The 20192-nt window shown below is 43.7% G+C and overlaps 1 protein-coding gene across 1 annotated transcript in view; it reads right to left on the bottom strand.

Moving 5' to 3' along the window:
* The window catches only part of PLEKHH1 (pleckstrin homology, MyTH4 and FERM domain containing H1), a 57349-nt gene extending 38841 nt beyond the window's left edge, over window positions 1-18508 (bottom strand). Inside the window, exons 1-6 of the mRNA XM_066636709.1 lie at window positions 18383-18508; window positions 9094-9156; window positions 5568-5711; window positions 4963-5046; window positions 4725-4806; window positions 2488-3461 (exon numbers count right to left, since the gene is read on the bottom strand). Coding sequence (XP_066492806.1) covers window positions 2488-3461; window positions 4725-4806; window positions 4963-5046; window positions 5568-5711; window positions 9094-9156; window positions 18383-18508 — 1473 coding nt within the window. The remainder of the gene's footprint in view (window positions 1-2487; window positions 3462-4724; window positions 4807-4962; window positions 5047-5567; window positions 5712-9093; window positions 9157-18382) is intronic.
* Window positions 18509-20192: the final 1684 nt, after the last annotated feature.

The following is a 20192-nucleotide window of genomic DNA, read 5'->3' as shown; positions in this document are numbered from 1 at the left end:
CCTGTTGCCCTCCCCTGCATCTGCGTCCTAAGAGGCACAGATGTGAGTAAACATGCGTAGTTTGGAACTCTAATGTACCTTTCACATTTGCTTGGAATATTTAATCCCACCTTTCAATTATATATATTTACTTTAAACTATTGCAACCTACAGTAAAGGCCCAGTCCTATCCAAATTTCCAATGCTGAAGCAGCCATGACAATGGGGTATGTGCTGCAACCTGCAGTGAAGAGGCAGTCATGGAAGCCTCCTCAAGATAAAGAAACATTTGTTCCCTTGCCTTGGGGCTGCACTGAGGCTATAACAGTGCTGGAAATTTGGACAGGATTGAACCCTAAGAGTTTGAGATGAGCATATCTCATGCAGTTCAATAAATTTCAAAGTAGAAATAAGATTCAGAAGAAAACACTCTAATGAAGAAATTTAAAGTTGATTTTTGTTGTATGGTCTTACTGAGGCATGGGTAGTGGGGTGTTGTGACAAGCTCCTGAATTTCAAAATTTACCAAGACACCAATTTCATTTAATAAAGAGATTAATTACCAAGAGGAATCTCTTTACAATTAAAATGTAAGTGGACTAGGGGTGAAGTGGTAAATTTTGAAGTTCAGGAGCTCGTCATAATATTAAACATCAATGTGGAACCTTGGTGGTAGAAAGGCAGCAAAGAGGGGGAGAATTGTAGTAGGAAAGTGGCAGGTTAAGGAAGGACTGAGCACCTGTTGCCTCCCCCCCCCCCACACACACATATTGTGCCCTTCCCAATGTTGCTTTTCAGCTGAGAAGCAACAGCTGGGGCTTGAAAACTTGATTTAGCTAGATAAATCAAGCCAGATAACATCTGGTTCCAGCCTCTCATGCATCCCCTGAAGGGCTTGTTCAATACAAAAGGTGCAAACAGTCTTCATTCACCTAATAATAAACTGGTTTTATGTTATGAATAGAGGTGTTTGAAAACAGTGTTATTTATTTTGCTCAGAAGTAGGCCCATTGTGTTCAGTAAGATTTAGGATGTAATCTTAACTTACTGGAAACAAACCCTTCTAGTTATGAATGTAGTATGATAAGGATTCTTCCTTGTTCCTCAAAGGAATGGAGGCAATAACTGGAAATATAGCACTCCATTCTTAACAATGCCTGGTGTTTGTCTTTGATTTTATTTTTGGCCAGGAAGCATTGAAATTTGGTATGTTATCTAGTTTATCCATCAGTTTTCAGGTTTATAAACGTCTATAGCCCTCATGTCTATAGAGATAAGAGTCTGTTAAACTTCTGAAGCCTGGTCTATATATGATATGGATATAATTTTCTGCAATGATATGGAAAAAGAGGTAGTAGAATAGAACACACTGTTTCAGAATACTGTACCTACCGTGTTTCCCCGAAAATAAGACACTGTCTTATTTTTTTTTTTTTGGCTCAAAAAAACACACTAGGTATTATTTGGGGGGTAGGTGTTATTTTTTTCAGAAGTCAGTCCCTTTATAGTTAATGGGACTTACTCCTTAGAAGGTGTGGAGAGGGTGTCCCCTCAGCACCCAGGAGGATGCCTGCCTGCCTATCTACTCAGAAGTCAGTCCCATTACAGTTAATGGGACTTACTCCCTGGAATGTGTGGAGAGCCTCAGAGCCCGGTAGGCAGGGTTGCCTCGCTTGCTGCTTCCCACCTCAGCTCCTCCTCAGTGTCCTCTGCCCAAGGTAGCACAACAAGCGCTTTCTAGGTGGCGTGCACAGGAGTGCAGCATTCCCGGTCACTTTGTCTACCTGCCCCTGCCCGAGGACCCCTTCTGCCCCCCTCCATCCCGGCCCTGATCACAACTAGGTCTTATTTTTGGGGTACATCTTATATTTCAGCAATTCTCAAAAAACACACTAGGTCTTATTTTTGGGGTAGGTCATATTTTCAGGGAAACAGGGTATGATGATTTCAGGTCTACTGCTCTTCCAGGTCTGCTGTGGGTAAAACAAAATACCCACAAGCAGAGAACTAGCATAGTTGGAAAAAGAGGTTCCAGTCCCAGCTTCTTGCCTGTTGGGTTGGTTTTTTATTTGCAAGGAGTTCTTGACATAGGGGACCATGCCATCTGAAGTGGTACAGTCCATTCTATGCAGAATAGTGTCATTTTGTATGTACAGATCAGGCCTCAGCTTACAAGGGGCCTGGGAAGAACTTTACTCTTCACACACCCCTGCCTCTCCCAAGAACTTCAGACCCACTTCTTGACACCAGTGTTTTATGAATGTCATACCCACTTCCTTCTACTATTGCCTTTCTTTGCAATAAGAACAGATTCAGATCTGTGATGGCAGCACAATTAGTGCCCAACACATAACTTCTAAAATGTACAAATATCATCTGCATAGTTTATTGATACTGATCTCAGTGATCACCGGACTGGTGAATTTGGTTTTTGAAGTTGCAGAGCATTGGCTTTATCTTTTAACATGAACAAAAGTCCCCTGTATATTGCAAGTCCTCAATACCTACCCAAGATGGAAATCTGTGCAAGGGAGGAGTGGGTGGCTTGCCTCCTGGATCCACCACTCTGCCTTCAGAAGTTCCTGTCTCCTTACTTGAACAAGAATGCTGATTAGTCTCCTCTTCCCTCCCCGTGTTCTCCGGCAGATAGTCTTCCATTTCCATTGTTTCTGTTATATCTTCATCAATATCTGTCTCTTCCACTTGCCCCTGTGTAGCAGCTCTTATAGGCTGAAAGGTACTGATCTCAATGTTCACCATATGATGAAAAGAATTGGCTCCTGACTGTGGTTGACTATAATGCCTCTTGGCTAGCTGGATGCTGTCCCTTGGATTACTGAGAGTCCGAGCTTTGGGGAGAGTCATGCTGTTACCCAGTCCACCTTCCCTCCCAGAGAAATTGGAGGGAATGGATGTGGTAGATTGCGGCAACTGCAGGGCTGAAATTGATGCTGAGATAGAACTATTAAGGGAATTTTTTGTTTCCTCAGAGGAGGGCAAGTTTAACCTATGAGTGTTGAACTTGTTACTCAGTTCATCTGACAGGTTGTACAGGTCAGGTACTGTCTTATTGGAGACACTGATGGAACTCTGAAGTTCCTCCAGAGGTGGTTGAAAAGCCAAAATTCCATGACATTTCACAGCTTGGTGGTTTAGTGATGTGGGGCTGATTTTGGGGTCTGTAATGGAGAGCAGATCATTCACTGAAGAGCTCTTATAGTTTGAAGTGTAGGAGTTAAACCTCAGTTTGCTCTGGGAAGACACAGATTTGTTGTCATCTGCCACACAGGCATCATCCATAAAGACTACACTTGTTACGTAAGGAATGCCTTTTGAAGACACACCCTGATATGCCTGTTTAACGTCCACTGCTAGAATGCTGGAATCTTGGTCTAAGTTTTCAAAGAGAGATGACAATGGATCTCCTAGCAGCTGAATGCTAGAGTTTGAGACAGATTCTGCAGAAGGGACGGTTGTCTGATCTACGATTGGAAGCAAAAGATAGAGATTTCAGTTAGAAGCTGTTGGCATAGTCTATTTTTGCAAATTTCATTCCATATCTGTACATTAAATCAGTGTCCAAACTGGAGACTGCTGCAAGCAGAAGACCCTTCTTTGGGGCAAATGGAGCTTACAGTTCCTCTGGGGAGCCTCCTCAACATGGCGCCAAACTGCGCACAGGCCAGCCGCATCTGCCCAGAATCTGGGTGCAAAGCCTGCTGGGCCAACAGAACACAGAAGTGGCTGGGCAGTGCACAGTTTGTGGGTGAGCGGTGGCATACTGAGAAGGCTCCCCGGCAGAACGGTAAGCTCCATTCACCCAGGGGAAGGATTGTGACAGGTGCCAGCCCGCAGTCTGTAGTTTGGCACCCACTGCATGAAAGCAAGAGATTCTGTAAGACAGGTGCCAGCTTGTGAAGGCCAGAGTAGAGGTTCTTCAGGTTCAGGAGGAGAGGTTTCAGCCGGTTCACCAGCATCGAAGGGCTACAAACAATGCAATTATCCTATTTTTTAATCTCTCCTGATTGGCTCCCAGTCAAATAATTCGATTGTACAAGAAACCAATATAAAACTGTCCGGGCCAACCCAGACTTAGACATTCTGTCTAAAATCTGCTGCCAGACCCTTGAAATTTCATTGCTCAGAACTGCATTGCTTAGAACTGCAAGGGCTGGGTCTCCATGACGAATTTCACCAATTTTTAAGACACTAATATGTCATTCATACTTTAGGCAGGAGCTGCAAGATATACCAGTGTAACCAGGTTACCCTTAGAAATAATGTCTGCCATAAATTGTGGAGCTGCCCTTAGTTGTAAGGTAATGTGGTTAGGATTGGGCTGTTAGTGAGATTGTTCACTTATATTAAGCTGTTTCAGGTGGATGTCAAAGCAACATCCTCTGGAAAGCTATACACTTAGGTGGACCCTTCCATTTTGCCAGTCAGTATCAGAACATGTCAGGAAAGGAGTTAGCAGTTACAGACATCTCAACAACTGACACTGACATAACATAAAGCTGAAATATGTCAGAAAGTATGTTAAAAAATACTTATACGATGGCAACTTCACACAACCTCTGTGCACTGGAAGGAGAAAACAGGCACATCTACAATGAAACTAGCCAGAGAGGTTGTGCCATCTCTTTAACTGCCTCTTACAGCTATGGTGAAGCCACAGAACAAGTCAAAGGTTCTCATTTCAAATTTCCCGGTTGGTTCCTAGAAGTTAGTAAAAAACCATTTACCCTGCAATGCTTCTTGAAGGGCTTTGATCTGCTCAGTCAGCCTCAGATTACAACCCTTGAGGTAATGGTTTTCCAGCTCAAGCTGTGAAATAATGGAAGAAAATGTAAAAAAAAATTTTTTTAAGTATCTTTCCTTGATAAAAGATCCTTTTTAAATATATTAAGAAAATGACAAAATGAATAAAATGGAAAATCTTCTTTTTCCCCCTGAGCGTCACAGAATCAAGCTGGTTGTTACCTCTCTTAATTTAGCTGTCACCCAGTCCTTAATTTTGGCAGCTTTTTCTTGAACAGTTTTAGCTTCCTGCGCTCTCAGCTGCTTCTGTGGATAAAACAAAACAATTATGTCAGAACAGCAGCAACGTCAGTTTGGCCTCAATTTTTTGCAGAAGTGGCTAAGGACCTTCCCAGAAGTTCTCATATATATATTTACAGAATTATAAGGAACACTCTGGAAATTTGTAGACGGTCATTCTACAGGAAGGGGTGGGGTCAGGGATCAGGTAGGTAGAGCACTGGCTGAGCATCTATACACATCATTGCTCTCTCCAGGCCAAACCAACACCAGACTGCCACCAACTCTCAATATTGGTGGCAGTTGTAATGGACAATCTGCCTTCAGGGGGCAGGTGGGGTAGGGGGTCCACAAGGGGCTCAATGCAGGCTTTGCCCTAGGGCCCTGAGCAACTTGATGCCAACACTGCCTATAGGCCAGAAGAAGACTATTGAACTGTGAAATGAAACAGATATAAGTATATCTAAACAGTGGAAAAAATAAACTCTACTCTCCGGCAATATTTCACCCATAGCTGCTCTATGTCTTCAAGTGAAAAGTAATTTTACCTGGTCTTTCAACTGCGACTCTAGTTTGTTGATCAGTTCATCCTTCTCTTGTATTTTGCTCATCAGCTCCTGGTATTTCTTGTGTTCACTTGATTCACTTGTTTTCATGTTGGCAAGTTTCAACTTCTCTTCCATAATCTGAACCTGAAAGATCCCCTCACACTTTCATTGTATTGACAATGGGTGGGGAAAGGGAAGGAAACACATTGGATCTTGGTGGAATGAAGTACTTATTTGCTGATGGGCCCCTATTCAGGAGCAATCTTCTGTAATCCTAATAATTATGTCATTACATACAATTTCAAGAACAAAAGCTCTGACACTCATGAAGAAACATTGTGTAAAGGACTCAGAGAGAAAATCTTCTTCAGGAGATGTATATACAGTACATATCTTTCAGGAGATTTATTTTCTTCCTCTTTGAGCTCTTTGGTAACTGGGAACCTAACATTTAGACATGTCCCAAGCATTCAAAATGGAGGACAGAAGGCATCAAATATGGAAGCAGCAAATGTGGAAGCATGGTTAATTGCTTGCACTACAAATTTAAACCCATTTCATACTTGTTTTAACTGTCATGATCGTTTGTCCCAACAACAGCTCTATTATCCAAGCCACTCCAGTGTTCTAAAGATCAACTTTACAGAGATGTCATAAATCATTTGGTTGTTAAATACTTTTTTTGCAATGAGATCAATTAGTCCCTCTTTTCTCTTTAAAAACACTGATGGCTCCAGGATTAATGCTTTCTAGCCTCCTCCTCAAAGGCCTCATAATGGGAATATCTCAGCATGACCTTGCCAATCTATTTGCCAATTTCTGCATGAGAGTAGTTTATGGTCCACTGGAAATTCCTCACTCCAGAGTTGCAGAAAGTTGTGTTTTGTCCTCCTGTCTGTCTGCATTAGACAGAGAGAGGCAAATGGCCTCCCCCAGCACTGACTCTGAAAAGCAAGCGCCTGGCATCCCAGCCAGAAAGTTTAGCTTGCCAAGCGGGATGTGTTTTTATTAGAGCTCTGGATAATTACAGTCTAAAGAAAAAGCTCCTCCCACCTGTCTGATGTTCGGGTGCTGACTCTACTCTGGAGGCTCCAAGTGGGGACAATAACTATGCGGCTTCCTTATTTGAGGATAACAGCCCTAGGGAGCACATTGAATGAGCCATCCAAAATCCTGAACTCATGCAGTGAAAGAAAGCACCAGCTTTGAAACTCTGCATGTAGTCCTTTCATTCCCCAGATATCTATGGCTCACTCATAATATAAATGCTTATGGGACAGCAGCTCCACATGATATATTAAACCATTTCCTAAGCCTGTCAAATTTAATTAAAGCATTTCTAAAGACATTACCATTTCTCCCTGGATACCAAGGTGGGTGGTGCCACCAGTAACAGGTAAAAGCCATCTCTAAGCCTCCAGGCTTGGATCACAAACCTAGAAGTTTGGCAAGGACATGGTGGTCCAACCTGGGCTGTAGTCTGCTTCTCACTCTTCTCCCTCCCCCTTTGAGAAGATGCACTGGATAATGATAGCTTCAGTGGCTTACAAAGATTCTGTCTGGAACCCAAACATTGTCTGGGAAGTAAAAACAGGAGGAATAACCAGGCACAGAATTCCACATTCTGTTGGAGAATCTTTTAGGATACATCCACTGAGGAAGGTGCCCTCATTTCTGTTGCAAGCTTTAGAATATTCTCAGTAGTATGTTAGCACTGGGACACATGAATGTATCTCCCTACCCACTTGCTCTCATATGCTGGAGCAATTATTCCAGCAGTTCCCAAAGTACCCTAGTCAGGGCAATTCTAAGGGTGCCCTGAGGCACCACAGTACAGTTTGGGAACCACTGAATTATTCTTTGGTTGGAGACAAAGAGTTGCTTCCACACTAGAACCTTTAGCATTGCTGAAGCATTGCTTTCCCACTGTTAGCAGCAAGTGGAACTGGAGATCTCACATAGCACCTGCAGCCCAATCCTACCGAACTCCCTCCCCATAGATGTAGGTGCGCCAATGGAATGAGTGCTGCATTGAAAGGAGGGGAGTTGCAGAAGTCCCCTCAGGGTAAGTGTACTTTTGTTATTTTGCCCTAGGAAAAGCCTCCACTTTCCCCATGAGTCTCCTCAGGCCTGTGTCAGCTATTTTGCTAGTGCAGAACCAAGGATTGTAATGGCATCGGAAAGGGAGAGGTATAAGAACTTATCCTGCAGCCAATCCTGCCTCCTTTCTACCCCATTCTGCCTCCCTCTCTGCACCCTACTCATTCAGAAGCTCCCCTGTTCCTCCCCCTCCCACCCCCATTCATTCCACCACCACCCACCTTTCACTGGTGGATGGAGTCTTCTCTACCAGTCAATGCACCCAGCCACCAGAGTTTGCCCTGGCAGCCTTGCTGTGCTTTCTGACAGAACTAATGTTCTGTTGTCATCCTCCTCCTTTCACTGGTGGAACATGTGTTCCGCCGGCAGAAAGAGGGGATAGGATAGTTAATATACTGTTACGTAATCCAGCAATGGCTTTCCCTATGGTCAAGAACCTACTATAATGTCTACTAACAAGTATTCGGTAAAGAGTCCAAAGTTAACTGAAGCTTACCGTTTCCAGATTTTCAGCACAATCCTATGCAACTGACAGCCCTGGGAAGCTGAGCTCTGTGCAGCTCAGAGCTCAGTATTCCAAGAAGGCCAGCCAAGATGTATGACATCATCACTGTGCATCTAGAATCGCTGTGCAGGGATTTAGTTATGATTGGGCTGCCAGTCTATTTTAGTGCTTCTCTGTCCACCATAGCAGATGATTCATTGATTTAAAGAACCTGAACCCCATCTTTCCTCTTGCATTCAGGGTGTCCCAGGCAGCTTCCATTATAAAATTAAAATCAATAATGAAAACAATCCAAAAATTAAAAGTAAAAACATTTAAATTAGTGCTAAATTTTCCCTTATTTAGTCAGGTTTTGTACCATGTAAGTACTGTAATTACTGGTTTTTCCCCCTCATGTTTTTCTCTTTTCCTGCTTGTATAACAAAGTAGCATTATTAGAATGGGAGGGGGAAAGTGGAAAGAAACCAGTAGTTTCTCTCTCTCTCTCTCACGCACACACAACACAATGATATTGTGTGGATTATTGTGAAAGGGAATGCACAATGAATGGTAATTCCAGAGAAATAGGTTAGTGAGGAAGCAATTTGGTTATTAGTTTTTCCAAAAGGACCACCATCCAACTCATAGTGTGCACACATATTCTACTCATGCCTCTGAAGATCATGTTGTCCAGGTTTTTGTGGTGTTACAAAACCCAGCAAAGCCTATTTGGCCAAAGACAAAAATGGGACAAAAGAAAGGTACATCTTGGGAAGCAATGCCTCTCTGCTTCCTTAAAAACTACTGTCTCCAGCTTTGATTATCAAAGAGTCACACATAAGTACAACTTGTCACCTATGATGCATGTAGAGGTAGCGAGAGAGAGACTTCTGAAGTTATGAAGTTTTCAAATGTAATAGAAGTTATCAGCAAACATCTTACCTGTTTCTCTGCACTTTGCGCTCTTTGTTCTGCCTCAACTACTCTTTGCTCCAGTTCTTGCATCTTCAGAGGAAAAGAAACAAGGAAACAAAGAGTGAGAAAAGTCTGACCTCTTTTCAGTCAAAACTCATCACTGAGCTATCTAGCATTCCCAGACTTACAAGGTCAGTTCAAACCAAAAAACAAACCACAAAAACAAAAAACAAAGTGGCTGAAATCGCTGCCTCCCCCCTGCCCCCGCCCCTTAATGGGGCAGAGGCCAGGGCCTTCAGGCTGGGGCATCGCAACACCCCAGTATGAAAAACACTGCCCTAAAGTCATTGCTTTATGATGGTTTAAGAAGGAGAGTCATGAGTATTTACTCTAGAGTTACTCTAACTTGGTTCCTGTTTTCTCTGCCCCTCCCCCACACATACCATTTCCCTGGTGTTCTAGTTACTCTGCAGGGAACCTTTTTTACAGTGAAGAAAATGATTTAACTCCTATACAAAATCTTGTGAGAACAAAGAATCTCTGGAATACTGACCTACCGCTCCACTTTCCTCTCCAACAGGGAGATTAAATGTGCCAACTTTGTTGCTCTGCAGTGGAAACCATTTTCTCACTAGTGGATTTTGCATAGTGGAAAAGGTTACCTTCTGGTACTCTTGCATTCTGCATTTCACTCCTAAAATAATCTTACTGAGAACCCACCACCTTGTCCAAAGCTTCACAAATCAGTCTTCATATTTTCAACAGGCTTCTGACAAGTCAACGTGCAGGGTATTTTAATGACTGGAAACTGATTCAATGTGCTAGTTGCTTTATTTATTCATTCATTCATTCATTCATTCATTCACTCACTTACGCAATTTGTAACCCCCCTTTCTCCCCAAAGGACACCCAAGGCAGCTCAAAACACATTAAAAATACATATGCATTTAAAACTTATGTACATACGCCATATTAAAGCCAAAGAAAGGTATGAGGGCAAAAAACTGGGATGCACTCACCAGTCGCTGCAGCAGCCGTCCTGGGGTGCGGGGAACACGGCGCAAGCATCTGCAGGGCCCCCCAGCTCGTCAGAAGTGAAAGTGGAATGATCACGCTCCACTTCCGGTTTTGCGGAAGTGGAGCACGATTGTTTAACTTTCTGCAGGCTGGGGAGCCCTGCAGATGCTCGCACAGGGCTCCCCGCACCCCAGGACGGCTGCTGCAGTGACTGGTGAGCGCATCCCAGTTCTTGCGTCGCTACCTTCCCCCTGCCCCCGCTGCCTCTCCCCTTGCCCCCTCAAGAACTTACAGCAGTGCAAACTCTCCATGAGATTTGAAAACCACTGCTTTAGGGGATGCTTCTATAGAGGAAGTTGCACTGTTTCGACAACTGCTGGTATCTGTTTTATGAAGAACAGTTTAGAAGACTTTTCAAAAGAAATTTACATTATCTTTAGTTCGTAATCTAATTCTGAAACAGAAATACTGAGAAATGAATTCTGGTTAGAGTTCCCATAGTCTATCCTCAATTACCATCCTATGCTCCTTCTTGACCTCCAGAAATCTCAGCCTCAGTGCAATGAGAGGGATGACCTGCCTATTTCTGAGTTACTTAACATCTGCAAACATTGTTCTGAAAGAGGACCAGTAGCATAGCTAAGGGAGTGCAGGGGGTAGCAATTGTACTGGGCAACAAGTTATAGGGGGGGGGCAACACTAGTGGCCAAAATTGAGCTTGACTAGTGGCCAAAATTGTGAAACTGCATCAAAATATCTTTATTCTATCAAAAGTTATAGCCAAATAACCGGAAAATAAAATCACAACTGCATTATGTAACAAAAACTGGATTTTCTTCACTCAGAACTGACCAATGGGATTGCTTGTTCTGAGAATCATTATGATACAGCAGGGAACCAATAAGGTGTTAATATGGGGGAGAGCCTGGGGGAGGAAGCAGAGCAAGTGGATGGCGTGCTGCTGGGGGGGAGGAGGCAGATGTTTTCCCATTTTCACTTTTTTAAAAGTCTGGGCATGACGTCACTTCTGGGGCATCATTTTGAGCTTGGCACCAAGTTACACAATCATTAGCTACATCACTGGAGAGGACAATATAAGAACTACTCTGCTGGCCCATATAGTCCAGCTTTCTGTTTCCTACAGCAGTCCATCAGCTGCCTCTCTCCCACCATAGCTCTCCTGCAATTGGTATTCAGAGGCCTACTACAGCTGAAACAGCACATAGCCATCATGACTAGCCATCACTGATAAGACTTGTCCTGCACAAATTTGTCTAATCTTTTAAAGTGATTTCATCTACTAGTGACCACTACCACACCTTGTGGCAACAAATTCCACAGATTAATTATGTGATGTCTGTAGAAGTATTCGCTTTTGTTTGTCCTGAATCTCATTCAGTGAGTTTCATTGGATGGTCCATGGTTCTAATGTTGTAAAAATGGAAGAAAATCTTCTCTTTATTCACACCATGAACGTTATGAGCCTCACTGCCCAATCCTAACTAAAAGCCCAATCCTGTGATCCGCGGCACGGAGCAAACGTGCCATAAGGCACATTTGTGGGGCTCACTGCCGGGCTCCCGCCAGTGCTAGCCCAGTGCCGGGCTAATGCTGGGTGGTGGCCCAGGTTCCGTAGCTCGGCGGTCTCCTGGACCATCGGGCTGCGGAATGGGAGGCGGGTGTGTGGACAGGGGTGTGGGGGAGGCGTTCTGGGGAGGGGGGAGGCCAGCGGGGGCGGGTGGGAGGCGTGCTGGGGGAGGGAGAGGCAGATCCGCGGAGCTGTGCTCTGCAGGATCCAGGGCGCTTGTGCAGGGCTGCGCGCCCTACACAAGCACCTTTACTTTAGCACCAACCTTTTGGTCGGCGCTAAAGAGAGTAGCCCCATTGTGGGGCTGCTTACCTTACTTGGGGGAAGGGGACGTTTGTCCCCTTCTCCCGAGGAGCCTCCCGTGGTAGCGCGGGAGGCACAGGATTCGGCGGCAGCCCTCCTGAGAGCCGCCAAGCTTGGGCACTGCGGGCAGCCCAGGATTGGGCTGCCCGGGCGCAATCCTAACCAACTTTCCAGCACTGACCTAGACTGAATGAAGCCCCAAAGTAAGGTAACAAACATGCCCTTACCTTGAGGAGGCCTCCTTGACTACCTCCCCACCGCAGGATGCAGTGCACACCACATTGGCACAGTTATGTCAGTGCTGGAAAGTTGGTTAGGATTGCGCCCTAACTTGCCAACATAGATGCAGCACTGATGCAACCCCAAGATAAGGGAACAAACATTCCCTTGCTTTGAAGAGGGCTCTCTGACTACCCCTCTATTGCAGAATGCAACACGCACCCTGTTGGCTTGGTTGCATAGGCGCTAGACAGCTAGTTAGGATTGGGCTATCATGTCCCCTCTTAAGCTTGCCTTTTCTTCAAGCTAAAAAGCCCCAATCATTGTAGACTTTCCTCATAAAGAAAATGCTCCAGCTTCCTGTGCATTTTGGTCGCTTTCTTTTGCACATTTCCAGCTCTATAATATCTTTATTGACATGGGATGACCAGAATGCTATATGGTATGAGGCCACACCATGGATTTCTATAGGACCATTATAATATTTTCTAATATTATAAAGTACATATACAAATCCATGTCAACCCAAATTCTAGAGACATTTCTTGGCGTATTTCATTGCTTTCCCAGGAGTAAGCAGGACCAGATCAATGTTCTACTGCAGTGGTTCTCAAACTTTTTAGTACCGGGATCCTCATTTTAGAATGGCTATCTGTCAGGACCCACCAGAACCGATGGCATTAATCTGAATGTCATGGCCAGAAGTGACATCATCAAGCAGAATTTTTAACACACCTAAATGACAAAATCAAATCAAAGTAAGTAAATTAGAAGTTTAAAAATTCATTTAAAATAAAGAAGAACCTGCCTAACCTTCCCAAGCAGTTGCTGATCTGTTTAAAAAGAATTCCCTAAACATCCCAAAGGCTGCAATCCTATCCACTGTTACCCAGAAGCCCTACTGACTACCATTGTTAAAAGTACATACATAGTAGCCTGTTAAAAGTACAGATCTGTTAACTTTTTCCAAATGCAGTCACAAACCATGGTAGCATCAAGTCTAATCTATTAACATTACGTTAATATTATGAATAACATTACGTTATTCATACACGTTGAAATGAAGGGGGATCCATCTGAAATGGGCTCACGACCCACCTAGTGGGTCCCAGCTCACAGACTGAGAAACACTGTTCTAGTGGAAGACAGCCCCAGAAAACCTACATTTCTTTGGAACATAAGGCATCTGCTCACCTCCCAAGTAAATTGATATCTAAGCCACCTGCATTCATTAATAATCTCATCAAGGCATCTCTTGGAAACCTGCCAAATTTCAGATGGGTTTTTATTAACCTGTCTGAAAATGACTAGTATTTTTTTTTTTCTGCTTCACTTTCTTGCCACGCAGTGTTAAATCATCTGGTTTGTTTTACACCAATGAATAAAACAAGCTTTGAGTGTAACTTCATGGGGCTTTTGCATTTCATGTGTTCTTTAGTGTCCCCAGAAGTGAACTAACAATATGCTGAGCATGCAAATGGCTCTTGCCACCATCGTATTTTGTAATGTTACTCAGGAGAAAACTGGATGACAACACTAATTAGGGCAAAGCAAGTATCAAAGTGCGGGTTTCAAAATCCCATTCTTTTGTTTTTGATTATTAGCCCACTGTATGCCTCCCTTTCCACATGCTTCAGAAAAACAAAGCCCTATTATCTACAGGCCTAATGTCTCAAAGGTGAGGAGGATAGTCACAGAATTATGCCCCACAGCTCATTTGTTAATAGGGTCATGCTACCATGGCAACAGTCCATGTCACTCATCAACAAAATATTAACCCTCTTTCCCTTTGCGTGCACAACCGCTGGGAGAAAACCAGAGAATGGAAGTAAATGCTAGTTACCACAGATATGAAATTTCCAAATGCATTTCCACAATCACTATGTGGAGATGAATTACAATTCAGTATGAACAGTCCACAAGCCTCCTGCCCATGAAAAGGTGAATAGGAAATCCGGTGTACACATCTTTCTAAGCTCAGTCCAATATTCTTATTAAACGTAAGGTTGCGTTCCTCCCCCTTTTAAAAAATAAAGTTAATTAGGTTCAGTTCCATTTCACACACACACCCAGTCCTTTTACTGAGGGGCTGCACAGCTTATTTGTAAAAGGGTCATCATGCTGCCATGGTAACAGTCAGCCATGTCACTCATCAACAGAACATTACCCCTCTTTCCCTGGTGCTGCAACCATCAGTACAATCATATCTTTGAGTTATGCTGGACAAACTCAAGTCACTCCTAGTGATTACTCGTAGTCAAGCTTTGACTAGGAGTAATCCTAGTCAAAGCTAGGATTGCTCCTAAACACCCTATCCAGTGGTTCTCAAACTAGGGCATCACAATGCTCCATGCTCCCTGGCCTCTGCCGCTTAAGGGGTGGGGAGGGGAATCCCCACTGGACTGTGCCACTTTGAGGGGTGCAGGGCCTTGTTGCCACTTACCAGACCCTGCAGCAGCCTCCCGGGGCTACAGGAAGCCGCCAGCCTTCACACAGCTCTGCATGCTTCAGAAACCCTCAAAATCACGATCATGACCACTTCTGGCACTGCATTTGCGAAACTGGAAGTGATCTCGATCGCAATTTATACTGACTCTGCAACATGGGGAGCCCTCCAGAGGCTGGTGCGGAGGCTCCCCACACCCCCTGGAGGCTGCTGTAGGCAGCAAGCCCCTGCACCCCTCCAAAGCAGCGCAATTCAGCAGATTGTGTTGCTGCCTTCCTCCCACCCCTGCACACACTTACTGCAGCTCAAACCCTCCCTGATCATGGATGAGAGTTTGAGATCTCCCTGATCTCCCTGAGAGTTTGAGAACTCTTCTGTCTTATGCCAAAATAACTTTAAGTTGCGATAGAGTAAGGACATTTTGACAGAGTTCTAACACAACTATGTCAGTATGAATCCTACATTGGCACAGTTAAGCTGGCATAATGGAGAGGAAGTGAGTGGTTCTAGGAGAGAGATGGTGGAGGAAGATTAAGGGAGTGACGAGCTTAATTTGGATGCCATTCTCTCTCAGGGCAAAGTCCTGACTCACTGACTAACATAAAATTGACAGTAAAAGACATGTTTTAAGTAAAACTACACTAGTTCATCTCAATGGAGAGCCAAAATACCCATTCTCTACCTTATCCTGCACCATCTGTGTAACCATACAGAGTATAGGATACCAACTAGCTACACTGGTATATAGTTCAATGTAAGGTTGACTGTTCTAAATTGGTCAATAGGATGGTCTTTCCCAGGGCCTAGGAGAGAGGATTAAAGGGGGTTAATTTGTACCTGGGCCAGGGTCAGAAAGGGGGCCCAGGAGTCAAAATGGGGGCCCAGAAAGTTCATGGGATCTTACATTTTCCTATCTCACCCGAACCCGCTGCCTGCACATAATGCTGGGAGCACATCCATGGGCACACACTGGCAACTGCTGCTGCAAGCCGTACACAATGGGCCGAGGAATGCATCCATGATGCTCCTTTAACACAGTGTCATATCTAGGAGGAAACTGACTTGCTACAGTAGCTCTTTGACTTGTGAATCCGATAACCATGAAGGAGTGTATAGAAGCTCAGGGACACAGCTATGGGGCTACATCTGCTGCAGAAGTTCATTTTGGTGCACATAGTACACTGTCCATTCTAGAGTGAGCCTAACTACAATGATGCTAATTTTCTGCAATAGATTTTCTATATTTTAAAGATTTTAGAGAGACTTAGGAGTGTATCTGGTTTTCCATATTACTTTATCTGTCAGTGCTGCATGGTCAGGTAGATCTGGGTTCCACATCAAAAAGCCTGGTAGACCTGGGCTTCAAAGTCTATTCTGGCTGTGAGCACCCTCCCCCTGCCCTATTCCCTGTTCTGCCTGCCCCCATTGCCCCCTCCCCTTTTGGGAAAGGGTCCAAAAGAAACTTTGTACCCTCTGATAAATTTACTCTCAGAGCTCCTGGTCTTGCCCATGAGAGGAAATAACTGCCAGTTACCAAAGATGAACAATACATTTTCTCTTCAAGTTTAGCATGCTTAAATATCCACAAAAAACTTGCAAAAACATTCAACTTGTTCTTATAAAAGAAAGCAATGCAGCTGCTTTTGTTTCACTTGACAGTATGCAGAGGGTGTTATCTTAAGAGGGTGTTTTAGTACTCTTCATATATCTGTTAAAAAATGAGATGGTTTGCACACATATATTTGCTTGATTTCTCACTTGATTACAGTGGTCCCTCTCCATCTACGGATGCTGGGGGATAGTCGCTGGTGATCCCAGAAGCCACTTCTGGGTTGTCCCGAGGCCCGTAACTATCTCTCTTGGTCCTAGCTCACACCAGAATGCATTATGGCAACATCTGAGGAAACATTTCTGTGATTCATTCTGGAGTGTGCCAGGGTCAAAGGAAGGAGTCATGGGCTTTGTGTGACCTGGAAGTGGCTTTTGGGAGCACTAGAGACTGCCCTGCAGCCAGTGTGGTTTACAGCACACTGCAAAGGAATGCTTTTTAAAACATTTTTTGCTTTTAAAAACTTTTTAACACAGACCCCAGTATCTGCAGATTTTATTATCCTCAGGGGGTCTGGGAACACATCCCCTGAGGATAACAAGGGACTACTATACTGACTCAAAACTGAATGTGTGAACCAGCTTTATTGAAAAAATTTTTACATCTGAATTGACACAAGATGATATGAGTATTCTACCTGTGGTGTCTGATCTGTGATAGTTCATCTATACACGCAAGTTTCCACTTTATGTTGCAGTCATCACATGAATCTTATGTAAATCAGCCTTGAGACTAGAGTCTTGGTAACTCATGTTTTAAAATTTAAGCCAATGTGAAACAGTTTAGTTCACTGCTAATAACTAATCACTTTTCAATACCAAAGCAAAAAACCTCCCACAAAACTCAACCATCTTGTCAATCTGCACCAGGTCAAAGTTTGGCAAGCCTTCCTCAAGATGCAGCCTGCAACAGCTTGCTCTTTGGTCTTTGTGAAGGGGAAAAAAAAACAACACACACATCACAAAGCTCATACAGCCAGTTACAGAGTAACCTGATCAATGGACCAAACTGCTTCTTAATCTCAAAGAGTCCAGCAGTTCGACCCCCACCCCCAGGGCTAGATTAACTCCAAAGTCCTCACTTCCCTTTTTGGGATCCCCAGTGCATAGAGTGCTCTGTAGACAAGGGGGGGTGACAAGACAGGTTTACTGTGGGGCCACCGTTTAAACAGATGTCTTTGGAAAAGTATGGGCCAGGTTAAGATTTCATCTAAGGATTTACAAGGAAAGAAACAGGCCTAGAGATTTTACTTACACACACACACACACACACACACACACACACACACTTCAAAGAGAAATTTCAAGGCATGGTGGCTCAACAATATGCTCTCATCAACCCATATGGCAACCACAAATTATATAGGCCAGGTGTTCTTAACCTGTGAGGCTTACGCCTCTATGGGGTGCGTGAAGGGGTACATGAGATGCTCCCAGAATTAAGAACACATTTTACCTTTCTTAAAAAGGACAATTTTTAAAAATTATTGAATTTGGTTTGAATTTTAATCAGATGGGTCAACAAAAGTCAATACTGTAATATATTTTCTTATTGGCTACAATGTTATCATTTTTTGCCTCCTCCATGAGGGGGGATAGGATCCAGTGGGAGCCTCTATCACCATCCCTGGCTTCCTTCTGGGCCCAGTCCACCTACCCCCATGCCACAGTATTGACTCCACCACAGAGAAGGCTCTTGGTTTTGATCCTGCCTGATTCCTCACATTGCTGGGACCAAAAGCAGAGCCTCTGAAGCAGATCTTCAGGTAGGTTTGTATGCAAGAAGGTGGTTCCTGAGAAAGATTTGTATTGCATTTTTAACATTTTCTAGATTTTGTTAACAATCTCAAGTCACCTCTCAGAGGTTAAGGTGGGATTAAAAAAAGAAACCAATCCACCAATAAAATAAGTAGAAATGAGATGTCCCCCGCCCAAATAATATTTCTATTTTCCTCAACCTTCATTACAGTACAGTGTGCTGTACTAACTTGAATTTGAAGCAGTTTATTTTTTCAATATAAATGTACATGAATTAAATTGGGGAGGGGGGACCACAAGCTTTCTTGTCAATTGATCTTATCCTGAAGCCAAGCAAAAAAAAAAAGGTTGGGTGCAATATGTAACTTTTGACTCACCTTCTCAGCCAGAAGCTCCCGAATCTTACTAGCTTGTAGGCGAAATTTGAAGAGCTGGGTCTCCAATGCAAGACACTGCTTCTGCCAGTCAATGCCGCTGTTGCTCTCAACTCTAATCTCTGCCATTTTAAACCCCTCCTATCCTCAGACTGACCTCCTCAAAGTGCCCTAAATGAAAGACGAAAGAGGAGGGGAAAACAGGATGGAAAAGTCTAAATTTCATACTTATATTTGTAGCTTTCCCTTTACAGGGCCAAACATTATTAACATGCAACTGCTTCCCAAAAGCTCATTTACTTCAATGCAAATGATGGAGGTGTAGAATGTTCCATAATAACATTTCGCTTTGAATGCCCACTTGGGAGATAAAGTGGAATATAAATTTGTAAACAAACAATATTATGTGACACAAAGGACATATTTACAAAGGAGCTTGTTCACATATGCATGTTCATGATGACTGCCACACTACACAAGCAATGCTTTCCAATAGCACCAAGTCATACATTCAGCTGCCACTGATCAAGTGAGCAGTAAACAAGTGTAGAGATCTCAAGCGATGTATGTGCATGTATGAACCAACCATTGGAGTACAAGGATTCAGAGGTGTGATAGAAATATTTTTAGAGATGTACACAAAACAAGCATTTACCATAGGGGAGAAGGAAACATAGTAGAGGTCTTGCTATTTTTCTACATGGTGATTCCTATGAGACAGAGGGACTATGAAATGATATGTATTAATATCCCCCTGAAGTCATAGTGGTTAACAACACCAAACATGACATCTGATAGCTACAAACTTGCAATTTGATTCCATAAAACAGTTCTAATGGCCACAGTAAAAACACGAGTTGACATCTAGACCAGTGGTTCCCAAACTGTAATTGTTAATTACCCTGCAAAGAGCTTGGCTCCTGCAGTTTGCAACCATGTGTAAATATAGGGAGATAAATGTTTGAGGGTCTTTTTTCTGGTTATTATTACCTATAAATAAATATTTCTTTCTAGATCTTTTTTAAGTCCGGTAAACCTAGGTGGGTCCCAATAGAGTGTTGTTTAAAAAAGTGGGTCCTGGTGTTAAAAAGTTTGGGAACCACTAATCTAGACTACCTTGCCACCAAAATCACCCTACTACTCAACACGAACACAAGACATGTTTACAGAATCAGAGATGATAAGGCTGTAGCCTTGAGCAGTGGTTCCCAAATTGGTGGGTCGTGACCCCCCAGCTGGGAAGTACATAGCTCTGACCCGTAAAGGGGCAGGAACAGGGGAAGGCAGCAATGCGATCCTCAGGCTCATGCTGCTGCTGGAGGGTAAAGGGTTATGTGTTGGTCTTTGGGGAATGCAGGAATCCCCATGGGTATCTCTGCAGGGCTCCCCAAGCCTCTGTAACAGTAAAAAAACTTGACTGAAAGCCATTACTGGTTTTCTATCGAGAACAGGAAGCGGCTTTTATTCAAGTTTTTTTACTATTACAGTGGCTTAGGGAGCCCTGCAGAAGCATTTGCAGGGCTCCCTGCACCCCCCAGGGAGGTTGGCGCTCCATCTGGTAAATTGGAACCCACCCACCCCCAGCAGCAGTGCGATCCTGGGGATTGCGTTGCTGCCTTCCCCCCTCCCCAGCATATACTTACAGTGCTCCCAACTCCCTTGTAGGAGTTTAGGAAGCACTAGTTCAGAGGATATGATCATTGGGGGCCCAATCCTACCCAACTTTCCAGCACTGATGCCACTGTACCAACAGGGCATGCATTGCATCCTGCCGTGGTGGAGGCATGGAGGCCTCTTCAAGGTTAGGAAACAA

Source organism: Tiliqua scincoides, chromosome 1 (genome assembly GCF_035046505.1).
Source record: "Tiliqua scincoides isolate rTilSci1 chromosome 1, rTilSci1.hap2, whole genome shotgun sequence".
Classification (NCBI taxonomy): Eukaryota; Metazoa; Chordata; class Lepidosauria; order Squamata; family Scincidae; genus Tiliqua; species Tiliqua scincoides.
The sequence above is the reverse complement of the archived record's forward strand: the minus strand, read 5'-3'. Positions and strand labels throughout refer to the sequence as shown.